This window comes from Felis catus, chromosome A3 (assembly GCF_018350175.1).
Source record: "Felis catus isolate Fca126 chromosome A3, F.catus_Fca126_mat1.0, whole genome shotgun sequence".
Classification (NCBI taxonomy): domain Eukaryota; kingdom Metazoa; phylum Chordata; class Mammalia; order Carnivora; family Felidae; genus Felis; species Felis catus.
Window position 1 is genome coordinate 57,829,491 of NC_058370.1, and position 15,020 is coordinate 57,844,510.

The following is a 15,020-nucleotide window of genomic DNA, read 5'->3' on the forward strand; positions in this document are numbered from 1 at the left end:
AGCACCTGAATCGCATGTTGAATGACAGATACAATAAAGAAATGAGCCGAGCTACCAGACTTCCATTGAGTCTCACCTATATTTAGACTGGTGGTTACTAGAGGTGGAGGGGGAAGAAGTGCGAGAGATGTGCTTTGGTTTCTTTCCTCTTCTTCTTCTTCTTTTTTTTTTTTTTTTAGTTTAAATAAATTAAATTTTGGGGGTGCCCGGGTAGCTCAGTTGGTTAAGCATCTGAGTCTTGATTTCAGCTCAGGTCAGGTCATGACCTCGCAATTTGTGAGATTGAGCCCCACGTTGGGCTCCTTGCTGACAGTTTGGAGTCTGCTTGGGATTCTCTCCCCCTCTCCCTCTCTCTCTCTCTGCTCTTCTCCTGCTCATGCACCTGTGCCCACACACACTCTCTCTCTCAAAAATAAACTTCAAAAAATAAAAACATAAATAAATTGAATTTTTAAAAAGACAGAAGAAGAAAGACATGTAGCCATGCAGTGTATGTGGTGAGATAAATGATAGTCTATCTGTATAATTGAATACTAAGAAGCCATTAAAAATTGTATTGTAGACGAACATTTAATATCATGGGAAGACTTCTACTATACATTAAGTAATTATAAAACAAACAATAAAACCCTCTATGTAACTATAATAAAAACATGTTTATAATCAAAATATGTCTGAATAGAATTTATATGGCAGTACAAAGGCCTAAGAATAGCCAAGACGATCTTGATGAAAACAAAATTGGAAGACTCACTCTACCCAAAATCAGGGTTGATTATAAAGCTACGCTAAGTGATACAGTATAGTATTAGCACACAAATAACTTCTTTTAAAGGGACAGAACACAGAGGTCCCACACTTTTTCTGGAAAGGACCAAAGAGTAAACACTTTAGGTTTTGCAAGTATAAATAAATAAATAAATAAGCAAATTTAATATTTTATAAAATTTAGCAATGATGGCACGTGATGTCTTATTAAAAAGTAACATCTAAGATCTTCTTACTGGAGTGGGCAGTAATTAAGTACTTTACCTTTTTATCCACTTTTCCAGCTTCACTAACAATTTCTTTGTGACAAAAAAAATTATAGAAGAGAACATGTTTATAACGTCATAAAAGTCATGCAACAAACAACATGTTCAGTTCACTCTTAGTGCGTTGTCTTTCGTATACAGTGAGACAGAGAGAGCTGATGAAATCAGGAGGATGGCCAAGGAAGCAGTTGGGTGTTAAAGAGGAACCAACAGGAGAAGGTAAGGGGTGGGGGAGGAGGAGGGGGAGGAGGGAAGGGGAGGGAGGGAGGAGGGAGAGAACAGAGAGGAGTAGGAAGGAGAGGAAAAGGAGGAGGGAGAAAAGGAGGAGGGGGAGGAAGGGAAGAGAGGGAGGGGGATAGAAGGAGAGGAAGGGGGCTGGAGGAAGGAAAGTAAGGATAGGAGGAGGAGGGAGAGGAGGAGAGGGAGAAGAAAGAGGAGGAGGAGGGAGGTTGGAGGGAGAGGAGGAGGGAGGTTAGAGGAAGGGGAAGAGGAGGGGGGCAGGAGGGAGAGGAGGAAGGGGGAAGTAAAACAGAAGAGAGGCAACTAGGGAAACCAGACTACAAATGGTCAGTGTTCTTAAGAGGAAAAACACAATTTATGAGATGGACCTCTTCATCTTGAGAGACTCCCCACAGAACCACATGCCAACACATTGTTCTCCAAGAAAGTGATTTCAGCTTACAGTTGATGCAGCTAACTTGGGTGGCCAAAATCTCAGAAACACTCCTTACTTGGACTTCTCCGCTTTAGTCTTAGGGTGTGCCGTGTCCAACCGTGCAAATTCAGAGCCAGGCAGTCATACTCCACAGATAAGTCTTCTTCTCTCACACGCTCTATTTTTAAAACGGTGCTCAGACAAGTCAACTCATTGCTGGAACTAAGGAGGCAACCTGTTACCTTTAATGCTTGCTTTGCAGTTGCAAATTGTGTGGGAGGAGGAGGGGATGTTTTAACTTCAGTATAAAAATACCTTTGATTTTGCTCCCGGTCCTCGTGAATTCTTGGTTCTCCAAAGTTCTGAACTTTGCTTCCATTCACCTTCCACAGGATGCCGGCCATGATCTGAGAGCCTTTCCCAAAGCAAGCGGAGCAGGGTATGCTTGCTGGTTTTCCTAGATGAGAAGTGAAGAAACTCACCAATAACATTCAGTGCTGCCGGTGGTATTGCATTTAACGTGAAAAAAATCGTTGAACGCCTGGTGTGTGCCAGGAATTGATTCCATACCCCTTCCTCATCCTTAGCCCTTCTGTGTCCTTGCCTCCACCCACTTTGCTCACAGTTTGGAGGAAGCTCCACTCGCACTCCCCTCTCACCTTCCATGGAAACTAAAAAGGTGACTAATTCTGGTTTCACCAATCAGACATTATAAGGTGGGGCTTCTTTTTACTATAGATTGGAATTTCTTTTTAACGTCTTTCTTCCAAACCTTCCTCCTTTTACCAAATTCTCTTCATCTCTCTGTAAGTCACCTTGTTGGTAAAACTATATTTTGCTCGACCCAGCTACAATCCCAGCATTTAATCATTCAAGAGTGCTCTCCATTACTACTCCTTGTACTTGAGACTTCCTCTGCCCAGAACTGAAAGCGTGAGGGCTGCCCTCCTGCTTGGGACAGGCATTCAGGCATCCCTTACTGAGCCCTTGGTTCTGGACTCAAGAATTCTGCATCTGAAGAGGGATGAGGGACGCAGAGAGTCTCAAAAGATGATAAGGGTAGACACAGATGATTAAAACACAAGGTATTCTACTGTTCTGTAGAAAGGTTGACAAATGACATGGAAATGCAGAAGAAGAAGGCGTTCCAGACTTCTCTGGACTGCTATGCTGCACACAGAAATGGTTTCTTTGGACCTCATTAGATGGAGGCTCTGGTGGTGCCCATGGTAGTAAGGAGGGCGGGATGGGGAATGCTATTTGAACTCAGTGTTGAGAGATGAGAAGGAGCAATAACATGGACAAAAGCAGGAAAGAATGTGGAAATGCTGCCAATCGGTGTAACAACTGTGAGGTGGTCGGTGTGGAGGGGACTCCAAGGCAGGTGGGGTTAATAGCTTCAGATGGGCCAGAATGTAGGTGAAGACTAGTTCATGAAGGAACTTGTTTTATGGACCAAGAACTTGAGTTATATCTAATTCCTAGTGGGAAACTAGTGAAGCCAGAGATGGGCAGAGTCAGAAAGCCTTGGTTCTCATCCTTCTATCACTCATTATCCATAACCTTGGGCACATCATTGATCCTACCTTAGCCTAAGTGTCCACAAGCATAAATTGGAAACAATATCTACCTCCCGGAGAGAAGTAAGAATGAAATAAGATAGTCTGAACTGCAGTACAAATGTAAGTGCTGGGTATTCCTAATATTAACAAGTGCCCGGTGGATGTTTCTACGTGTAACATTTCATTTAATCCCCAAGACCCATCGTGTTAACTGCATGACCCATACTTGGAGAATCCAGACCAAGCGTCATATGGAAGGATTCTCCAGGTAACATTTACAGCAGTCTTCAAGTTTTCTTACCAATTTCCACTTCTTTTATTTCATTTTGTGGAGGGGCTATAATTACTGGAAACAAAGAAAAGCCTTCCTCATCTTAAATCAAAGACAAAGAAAATATAAATATTAGGATAGCATTGGATGGTCATCAGTATAAAGCTTGTGTTTTCATATTACTATCTTATATCATAGCAATGTTTTTCAAATTTTTCTGACGATGACCCATGGCAACAAATACACACACACACACAGACACACAGAGACACACAGACACAGGCACACACACACACACACACACACATGCACAAATGAAAAAGAAAACATTCAAGTAATACTTTCTCTTATGACTTATGATACTCTTTTATATTTCCTATTCTCTTTTATATCATTAAAACAAATATTAATTAATTAATCTAACACGTTAAATTAATTACATGGGTTGGCAATTGCTAGAAAACTACAATTCTACAGAAGAAGCACAACATTACAAGAAAGAAGCTTTCAAAAGTTGCATGAAATGCTAGCATATATAAGGTACTGAATAAATGCTTGTTGAATGAAAAAAAAAAGGCCTATGAAAAAGATAAACATGTAAATCCACACTTCTGCTCAGAGATTTCCACCACTGTGGTCCATTCTGTAAGGAAATTCTAACTTCTGTGGCACTGATGCCTCGAGTTGGGGAAGGGGAGTCTTCTGAAATACTGCTACTTTCCGACGTTCCTTGATTCTCATTTATTTCAGGATCGTGTGATTAAGGACCCCCATGATCTGGTGTTTAATAGTGAGAGACACTAATAACAATGTGGTCTGATGGTGCTTATTTTATATGATAGAGCATCAAAAACCTCCAAACCTTGTCTTCACGATTGCTTTCCACTGAGAAAGCTTCCACACTGACTGGTGCTACCTCATCCTATATCTGTAGATCAAGTGATGCTAAAGAGACCGTGACTCCTTATAGATTTGACATGCTTGACTGTGAGGGATTTCCTCTGAATAGACTTTTATAGACTTAAACACTTGAAAACCAGCTTTTAGGATCAAATTATCTACTTGAGGTCATTGATGTTGGACAAATTGCAAACCAGGATTATGTGAAATGGAATGGCATCACTTATGTCAAGGGGTTTTGAAATGGAGCCAGGAGGCCATTAAGGAGACGGGCCCATGTCCTCACTGGTGGAATCATGAACGTGTAACCTGACTAAACCACAAATATTCCAAGAGGAAGCCCAAACATCTGCAAGTTGGTACAATAAAAGACTTTGCTTGTGTGATAGCCTTAGGAACCAATGATATTCAGTGAAGGTCAGCCCTCTGCTGCCAACATGTATCAAAATTCTTTGTAAACAGTGTATAACAGGCATTCCCTCTTTGCTTTAAAAACCCCTGACTTTATGGGGCACCTGAGTGGCCCAGTGGGGTAAGCTCAAGGTCATGATCTCACGGTTCGTGAGTTCGAGCCCCATATCAGGCTCTGTGCTGACAGCTCAGAACCTGGAGCCTCCTTCGGATTCTGCGTCTCCCTCTCTCTCTGCCCCTCCCCAGCTCGCATCCTGCCTCTGTCTCTTTCAAAAATAAATAAACATTATTTTTTTTAAAAACCCTGACTTTTGTTCCCTAGTGGGACACTATGTGGGTTCTACCCAAATCTGAGTACCTCAAATTTACAATTCTTTGATCCCGGATAAACACTCTTGCTTACTCACTGCCTCCTAACAATTTTAGGTTGACAATTAAAAACCACCCAGCAGTATCTCTACAGTCCTTTGTAGCACTTCTAAACTTCTAATCTAGTTAGTTATATTAGAGATTAAACAGATTTTTTTTCTATTTACAGAGCCTCTGACAACAAACTGGGAGAAGAAGAGTTAATCTTGCTCTCCAAATACTTGTATTATCATACCAAAAATGTTTATTAAGTTGGCATGCAGATCATGCTGTTTTCAAAAAGTGAAGTCATAGAGGAGAGAACCAGTCTGGCTTTAGATTAGTAACATAATCTCCCCCTAAAATTTCTTAAATCTTGATCGTGCATTTAGAAAAGCTCTTTGCGCTATTGTAGAGAATGCGCAAGATAACATGAAGCTGGAGGGCATCTTAGGGACCATGAAGCATAGTAGCTCCCCGTATCCCCGGGTTCACTTTTCAGGGTTTCAGTTACCCATGGTCCACCTCTGTCCAAAAGGTTTAAATTGAAAATTCCAGAAATAAACAACACATAAATTTTAGCTTGCTCACTGTGCTGAGTATCACGAGAAAATCTCACAATGCCCCACTCTGTCCCACCCAGGAAGTGAATTGTCCCTTTTCCAGCAGATCCACATGATATCTGCCACATGCCCATTAGTCACTTAGTAGCTATCGTGGTTATGAGATTGGCTGTCATGGTATGACACTGCTTGTGTTCAAGTGTGCTTTATATTACTTAATAATACCCCCGAAGCACAAGAGCGATGATGGTGGCAATTCAGAAAAGTCAAAGAGAAGCATTAAGCACTTCCTTTAAGTGAAAAGGTGAAAATTCTCAACTTCACAAGGAAAGACAAAAAAATCATATGCTGAGTTTGCCAAGATTTATGGTAACTTTTATTACAGTATATCGTTGTAATGGTTCTATTTTATGACCACTTATTGTTGCTAATCTCTTGCCACATCTGATTTACAAATTAAACCATATCACAGGTATGTATGTATGTGTGAGAAAAAACATAGTATATACGAGGTTCTTCAGTACGATCCCTAGTTTCAGGCATCCACTGGGGGCTTTGGAATTACCCCTGCAGATAAGGGGGTCTTTAGTACAGGAAAATCAACAAGAAGGCCACAGTTTCTCCACATTATTTTTTTAAATAATCAATTTTGTTAAATTCAGTAGCTTACCGTTCACTGTGAGTGATCTGGTCGCTGTCACGCTGTAATTGACTCCATTTTCATTGTGTATAAATTTACATGTATAATCACCCGTGTCCTTGCTAGTTGCACCGTCAATCAGCAAAAATGTCTTGTGTGTGTGATACCTTTGTCCTTGAAGAGCTTTACAATCCTGAAATTAAAAAAACAAAACAAAATAAAACAGAAACCTCCCTTCCATTTTCAGTAACTCTTCACTTGCAGCTATCCTGTGCAATTTTATCTATTTCCCCCAAGTTTCCTTTTACCTTAAACCACTCAATAGGTGCCGTCCAATTGTACAAGTCAATCGTAGGACAATATATTTTGGAATTTGTTTCTGATCCAAGTGTTGTTGAATACATCAGATGATCTGGAATATTGCAATTTGGCTGTTTTTTATATATGGTGACGTTCACATAGCCAGTCTTATTGAAGGTAGGGCTACCAAAATAAGTCAAACGATTTTAAAAGGTTACTCAGCATTATGAAATAACCTCATCCCATTCTAACTTTTGCTGAATGCTACTTTTGTTCTTTAAGCAATTGAGGTACAGTGGTTCTTTCCTTATTTAAAAGTATGTATTGAAATCTAGAATTTTAAATACTTTTTGCGTTGCATTTGAGAGCCAACATAACCTCTGTGGTAGCCCTGAATATTTCCCTCACTATTTCTTTATACACTCTATCAGGTGCCATGCCAAGAACAGGATATTATAAAGATAGTGTTTATTGAGAGTTTACTATGCAGCATTCATGGTGGTAACACTGTATCAATTTATTCTCATAAGATGCTTTGAAGTGTGCTATATTATCATGTGTATTCTACAGATCAGGAAACAGAGGGACCGACAGAGAAGTAGCTGTTGGCATCACACAGCTAACTAGTGACAGAACACGATTTGAAACGAAAACTGGTCTGACCTCAGAACCTAGGTGGCCAACCATACACACCCTGCATTCCGAGGTAGTTCATCTGACATATTGTATGTACCAAACACAGGTCCAAGATCAAAACATTTAACAATATGTATGTAGGGTAAGTAATTTGCAGGCACACAATCTTACACAACCCTTTTCAGCTTACCTTTCAGGCTTAAGGGACTAGTAACTGCCTTATGGCACCCACCATAGGCCTCTTTGATGCTCAACATCTAGATTACTGGGTCTTTTTTCTGGTTTGTTCCAACCAAAGTGAATGATTGCTCTCAGTTCTCTTGGTCACTAGGCAAGCTAGGTCTTTTCCTAATTGGGCTACAAATTCATTCTTGCAATTCTGCCTCTACATAGTTCATAATCACCCAAACCCCAACCCAATGGTGTTCCTAGAAGGACTCTTCTATTCAAATTGCTTTATAAATTCAACTGTTCCAGAAAGGCCTAGAAAGGGAAGGACAGTGAGGACATCTCAGACCATCAACTATCAAAGAAAAGGGAGCAAGCCCAAAGAGTATGGGTGGCTGCCGGGTACCTTCTGATAATGCAAGTATAAATTCCAGAATCGTTGACTTTGGCCGGGAGAAACTTAAGACGTTCCCCTGAGGCAAGTACATGATTTCTTTTCTGGGTAGTGATACATTTGTTGGTTTTTGAGTAATACCAATCCACAGGGTATCGAGATCGTCCTTGCCTAGGACATCTCACGATTAAAGCCTCATTTTCCAGGCCCCAGGATGATTTGCCTGCCCAAAACAAAACAGAAACCATCAATATGATCCTGAAGTGATCATCATCTAAAAACATTATAATTCCTATATTCTATCCTTCTAGGATGAAATTTAGAAGTGGGCTATTCTTTGTGACACTTTCACTGAGAAAGAACAAGTAAATGATTAAGATCTTTTATGAAAGGTTTTAATGGGTAGCACAGACGAATGAATTAACTTGGAGCTCAACCCCCTCACACTGGCCCCAGGGGAGAAGCAGCCACATCTACGTCTACAAAGCCTATGGTGGCGGGACAGCAAATGCTTGCAGCACCTGCCGCGTGCAGGCAGCATGTTAAAGTTCGATGTATTTAAATACGTAAAACTAAAAGCATGCTGTGTTCTGAAGAATTTGTCCCGTTAGATTTGCAATAAAGAATGATCGAGGAGCATAAATGAGTTTTCCAGGTTCCGATTCAACTGGAGCAACCAGGAACAAGCGGTGTGAAACAAGGCAAATGTTTTGGGGATTACTTAATTTAAAATTTTAACAATTTTCACTGAAGAGCAATACTTACTAAACTTAGCTGCTGTGGAATGTACCAGAATTGTTGAAAGTGCCAAGACCCAAAGTCGCATTGTCAGTTCTTCAATCCAGAGCAAGTGTTGGTAACTAACTGTTGAGATTATTCAAGGCGAATCCGTGACATGTGATGGTAAAGGTCTCTCCTAGGAGGTAGACGGTGGCCCCTGAAATTTATAGCTGGAAAGCGGTTTCACTGTCTCAACTGAAACATAAATCATACAAAATCACAAGCAAAGTATTTATTGCCAAGATTTTTGCTATTTCAATACCCCCCCAGGAGAGTTAATCAATCAACAGCTATTTATTAGATATAAATATGTATCACAGCAGGGTTTCAGGCATGAAACACTGCACTTATTCCTACTGAACCTTAGGGTCATGTGGGCCTTACACGGGTCACGCTGTTTCATAGTATCATGAGAATGTACTGGAAGAAGCTGAATTAGGAGGAAAGAAAACTAGTTTCCATTTTTGAAACAAATAAAAACTATAAAATTCCACAGACCCTAGAAAATACAATATTATAAGTGGTAACACAAAACCACACATTTCCACCCAGGCTGGGGCCTGCCTGCACACAGGCATGACCCACTTGTAGGCACACATGCAAAGAGTCATCACAAAGCAGTTAAAATTATAGGAAAGTGACAAGGAAAACATTAATCAAGTAATTGCCCTAAGGTCTACACCAAACCCTCAAAAATGCACCCCTGCCTCAGTTTGTCCCCAAGCTTCACCAAAGTTATTTCAAGAACAGTCAAAGGTCTGTGCAAAATAATTGCATACTTTTCTTTTTTCTTTCCAGCAAGGGAATCATTTACCTAGGTGGTTTTTTTCTTAAAAAGTCAGGGAAGGGAATTGAACTAATAGAAAAACTGACCAACAGATCAACTGACACAACAACCCTTAATATAATACTTCAAGGAAGCACATTTCCTGTAAACATCAATCTTTTCTTATTATGTGTATAGAAAAGTTGTTATTGTAAACTTTAGATAAGTAGTTGATGCTTACCCAAAGTGAAGGACAGAAGGGAAGGGACTCCAAGTCAATGACTGAGCTAAGAGCAGCTTCCACCTCTTCTGGCTCCTTCCTTGAAGAGTCCTCAGGTGCATGAACTCTCTCTTTTATTTTGAAGGGGAGGCAGCCAAAGACATCCTACCATTCCTCACTCCACCCACGATGAAATGTGATTTTTTTAGCCAAAATCCATGACTTGTTCAAAAATACTGGTGCATCATGTACCAAGAATTTTTGTCCTTGTTACATAAATATTTAAACATAATGACAAGATTGAGTAATCCCTTTAGAGGAAGTAATCCTATCATCTCCCCTTGGTTTGGCATCAGTTTCTCAAGCTAAGTAATGCTTGTCTTTTATTGCCCTAATAATATTTTTAACCAATTTATTTATTTTGAGAGAGAGAGAGACCACGTGCTCTTGAGCAGGGAAGGGGCAGAGAGAGAGACAGAGGCAGAGACAGAGAGAGAGAATCCCAAGCAGACTCCATGATGTCAGCGCAAAGCCGGATCTGGGGCTCCAGATCATGAACCTTGGGATCAGGACGTGAGCAGAAATCAAGAGTCAGAAGCTTAACGGACTGAGTCACCCACGTGCTTCTGTTGCCCTGGGACTACTCAGTTGATTCTAAATGATCTTGAAATCTTGGGGCCTTAAGTCTGCCTTTCCCAATATCCCTTGACACTTCACTTGGCAGACATTAGCTAAGCACGCTCATCCAGTTTGGAGAGCTTTGGTGCAGAGAGTTCCAAAAGCAAATGAGGGGAAGCAATGAGAAGTAAGCCAGACTTTATGGAGGTTTGTAAATGCTCTGCTTATGGTCCAGACTCATCCAAAAACAGATTCCAGCTTCTGGGCTCCTCACATGTAAGTCCCTGTAAGGATCTCAGTTTGGATGGAAAAGGGAAGTTTTTCTAAGGAGTTCAGGGACATAGAGATAAATTATGAGTAAGAAGGCTCCTCAAGGGGCCTGATAAAGAAGACCATAACCTTCAACCCTTGGGCTCCATGTAAAACAAATGTTAATTGCAAAATTAGATTTCAGCTACACGCAGCTGAAATGCTCTATTATGAGTAAATTCAACTCACTTTTAAAACTGACCACATCCCAGAAGCATTCAGGGATTAACTGCAGACCGGTGTCATAACATAACAATAGTTGAACTCTCTCTAGAACTCGCTCTATGCCAAGATACCGTTCTAAGTGACTTAACATTTGTTAACTCCTTCATTGTCACAACACCCAAGAAGGCAGGTGCTATTATTATTACTATTCCTGATTTACAGATAAGGACACCGAGGCACAGAAGAGTTAAGCAACTTGGCCAAGTCACATGCTGCTAAGACACAGAACCCAAGCAGGTGGGCCTTAAAGACACCTAACCACTAGGTCACACTGCCAGTGGGTGAGCAAGGTGAGGAGGTGTTGCTAATGAAGAGTTCTAGTAGGTTTTCTTTACCCCACACTGTGGCTGGCAAAGCTCTTGCACAGGCTTGCCTACCTGCTTGGGGATACAGTCATAGTTTGGACATTGGCCACGTGCTCCGAGAGGAAGAAATGCAAAGTCCTGTCACGGCTAGGAGATTTACCCTGAGACGTTTCACGTAAATTCGGGGAATTGGGTCTGCTTATCTCTACCCTTTTAGTTGTCCAGACTCTTACTATCAAGATCATATGAGTTTCATACTGACACCACAGAATCAGGAGCAAGTGGGCTTGGAACAGTGCCCAGGGTGTGGTTAAACTCCAGATAGCATTTTGTTACATAAAATAGCATGAACTTGAAAGTTCTTATACATGAATATGAGCTTTTATTTTGCATACTAATATATGATTCAAAAAATTTTATTAACTGTAGGCGTTTTTCATGAGACCAGACCACATTTGCATTGGTTTCCTAGTTTCAAATAAGATTTCTTATTTCAGGGGCACTTGGGTGGCTCAGTCAGTTGAGCGTCCAACTTCAGCTCAGGTCATGACCTCACGGTTGGTGAGTTTGAGCCCCACATCGGGCTTTGCGCTGACAGCTCAGAGCCTGGAACCTGCTTTAGATTCTGCGTCTCCCTCTCTCTCTCTGTGTCCCTCCCCTGCTTGTATTCTCTCACTCTCGTTCTGTCTCTCAAAAATAAATAAACATTTAAAAAATTTTAAAAAGATTTCTTAGTTCAAAATAAGGTTTAGGGGCTCCTGGTAGCTCAGTCAGTTAAGCATCCAACTCTTGGTTTCAGCTCAGGTCATGATCTTGCAGTTTGTGAGTTTGAGCCCCGCCTCAGGGCTGCGTTGGCAGCATGGAGCCTACCTGGGATTCTCTCTCTCCCTCTCTCTCTGCCCCTCCCACTGTCTCTTTCTCAAAATAAATAAATAAACCTAAAAAAAAAAAGGTTTCAATTAGAATTTTAATACAGTCGTGAAAACTTACAGAAGCATTTAGTAAAAATCTAACGACTATTGTAAGATAATCAACTAATCCATTCAACAGTAAAGTCCTGGGGCACCAGGGTGGCTCAGTAGGTTAAGTGTCCACCTTCCGTTCAGGTCATGATCTCATAGCTCATGAGTTCAAGCCCCGCATTGGGCTCAGTGCTGACAGCTCAGAGCCTGGAGCCTGCTTCAGATTCTGTGTCTCCTTCTGTCTCTCTCTGTCCCTCCTCTGCTCACACTCTGTCTCGCTGTCTCTCAAAAATAAATAAACATTAAAATTTTTTTTAGAAATTAAAAAAAATAAAGTCCTTTCATCTAAAGTACAGTACAGCATGCCACTTATCATCAACGCCCTTCCAATTTTACAGATTAAAATAAAACCCATGGCTGAGACTGGTTAAATCATTAGACCAAGCTCATCCCCTTGTGGCTAGGGTTAAAACCAAATTTGTTGAACCTCAAAGCCAAGGGTTTTTTTTTTCTTTTTTTATTCAATGTCAACTAAAAAAGAGAAAGAAGACAGCAGCAAAGCTTTCTTTCTTATAATTATGACTGGGTTATTAAGCAAAAATAACCTAGTCTGATTTCCTGAAAGTTTCTTCTTTATAAATCACTAAGCCACTTTGGCTTCTGACCACCAAGACCCCATCCAACATAAAAGCATAGTATTTTATAGCAACTTAGTAAGACAAAATGTGAAAGGCAAAGACTTCTAAAAACCAGAATTTGGGGCACCCATAAGTTTCTGTCAAGTTAAGAAGAAACTTTTCTTTTTATTATTATTTTTTAGTGATTATTTGTTTTTGAGAGAGAGAGAGAGAGAGCATGACAGGGGAGGGGCAGAGAGAAAGGGAGACACAGAACTCGAAGCGGGCCCCAGGCTCCACGCTGTCAGCACAGAGCCCGATGCCGGGCTCAAACTCATAAACTGTGAGATCATGACATGAGCCGAAGTTGGATGCTCAACCGACTGAGCCACCCAGGCGCCCCAAGTTAAGGAGAAATCTTTCAATGTCTGCTTGTTTCTGTAGTGGATACCCTCTTCCTCTTAAGATTTCTCAGAACTACTCTCCATTTTTAAAAATTAATCTAACCCAATTTGGCCATAACTGCTTTCTGATTTTTTAGTTTAGCCATAATTTTCATCTGATTTGGGGTTATAGTTTTGAAATCTCACGTGTCCCTATTTCTAATCTAATTCTCTGACATTTCTGATAAAAAATGAACAAATCCCAAAAAAACCTTTATTTCCAGAGTAACAGCTAGCAACTTGCATTTGGACCGTGGCACTCAAATACTGCCTAGCTTAGGAGATACCTTGCAAGACTTCTCCATTTGTCTTGCCCGGTGTCATGATTAGATCAAGATGTATGTCTCACACTCCAGAAATGGCCATGGTCTTACTGTAAACCGTGTCAAAAGCCAGGACATTTTTGTCATGTTACACGCATGTGAATCCAAGTGGGTCAGGTTCTCAGTAATTCTCACAGGAATAAGCAAAGAGGAAATCTTCCCCCCATTTTATTCGAGAGATTTAGGGTGCCACGTTCCTCCCATTCTCCCAATGGGGTGTTCGTAAGGCCTACAACCGACAGAGGCAGACCCTGTGTGGCGGTGGGTGGCTTGGCCTGGGTCTTGGGAGAAGGTTCTGGGGGGCACACCGTCCACCGTGGCACCTTGGGCAGATTCTTCTTCGCCACACTTCAAACTCTAGGAGCTCTCAGTGCTCCTTCGCTGCCTCGCCCCTAAGAAAAGCACTTTCTCCCTCAGTCTTCTTCACCTCAGTGATGGCAACTCTGTCTCTCCAGTTGCTCAAGCCAGAACTCACCCTGTGTCATTAACTCTTCTTTTCCTCACACATTTGGCCTGCAATCCACCAGGACACCCTCTGGGTCTCACTTTCAAACACATCCTACCTGCCAGCACCTCCCCCCATCTCCCTAGCCACCTCCCTCTCCCTAGCCACCACCACCTCGTGCCTGGGCTTTAATGATGGCTTCTGTCAGTTCCCCCTACTCCCACTGGTGCCCCTCTGCAGACTGTTCCTAATATAGGGGTCCAGAGATTCTGTTAAAACCCAAGGCAGATCATCTAGTCCTTCCTCCCCCAAAGGAAGAGCCGATGCCCTCGCAGCAGCTCTGAGGGCCCACACAACCTGGGGCCACCTATCACCTCCCCAGTTCCTCCTTTCCAACCCTGTGTCCTCCAGTTTCCCACCAGGCTAACTTGCTCATCTCCTCCAAGTCAGTGCTCCTGTGGTGACTTCTCGAAAAGCCTTACCCTGACTGCTCAATGTTCTCTTTTTCTTTGCTTCTAAATAGCTTTTTTTTTTAATTGAGCTTAAATTCACATTACATAAAATTAATCGGTCTAAAATGACAATTCAGTAGCATTTAGTGTATTCGTGATGCTGTGAACCACCACCTCTGTCTAGTTCCCAAATATTTTCATCACTCCAGACAAACTCTCACTCCCATTAGTAATTACTCCTTCTCCGGCTCCTAGCAACCACCAGTTTGTTTTCTGCCTCTCTGGATTTCCCCCTTCTGAATATTCCATATAAATGGAATCATCAAGTAAGTACCTTTGATGTCTGGCTTCTCTCATGTAGCATAGTGTATTCAAGGTTCATCTACGTTGAAGCACGTGTCGGTACTACGTTCCTTTTAGTGGTTGAGTGATGTTCCATTGTGTGAATATCCCACAATTTGTTTATCCAGCTATGCATTCATGGACATTTGGGTTGCTTCTGCCTTTGACTATTGTGAATGGTGCAGTTCTGGACATTGGTGTCAAAGCATTCATTTGAGTATCTGATCAATCAATTTTAAATTGCGATATTCACACCCCCCGCCCCCCCCCCACAAGTATTCCCTATTTTCTCACCCAGCTCTGGCCTTTTTACTAGGGCACCAGTCAACGT

General features: G+C 41.5%; 1 protein-coding gene across 4 annotated transcripts in view; it reads right to left on the bottom strand.

Moving 5' to 3' along the window:
• Positions 1-15,020, bottom strand: part of IL1RL1 (interleukin 1 receptor like 1) — a 73,882-nt gene that overhangs the window by 12,226 nt on the left and 46,636 nt on the right. For 2 of the 4 annotated variants that reach the window (XM_019826976.2, XM_003983883.4), the window contains exons 1-8: positions 9,670-11,678; positions 8,648-8,857; positions 7,895-8,105; positions 6,693-6,867; positions 6,415-6,577; positions 3,553-3,624; positions 2,005-2,146; positions 1,766-1,911 (exon numbers count right to left, since the gene is read on the bottom strand). In XM_019826976.2, coding sequence (XP_019682535.2) covers positions 1,766-1,911; positions 2,005-2,146; positions 3,553-3,624; positions 6,415-6,577; positions 6,693-6,867; positions 7,895-8,105; positions 8,648-8,708 — 970 coding nt within the window. In that variant the 5' untranslated portion in view covers positions 8,709-8,857; positions 9,670-11,678. Of the gene's footprint in view, positions 1-1,765; positions 1,912-2,004; positions 2,147-3,552; positions 3,625-6,414; positions 6,578-6,692; positions 6,868-7,894; positions 8,106-8,647; positions 8,858-9,669; positions 11,679-15,020 lie in introns of those variants that run through there. The other 2 variants (XM_019826973.3, XM_019826972.2) reach the window with 1 other exon arrangement.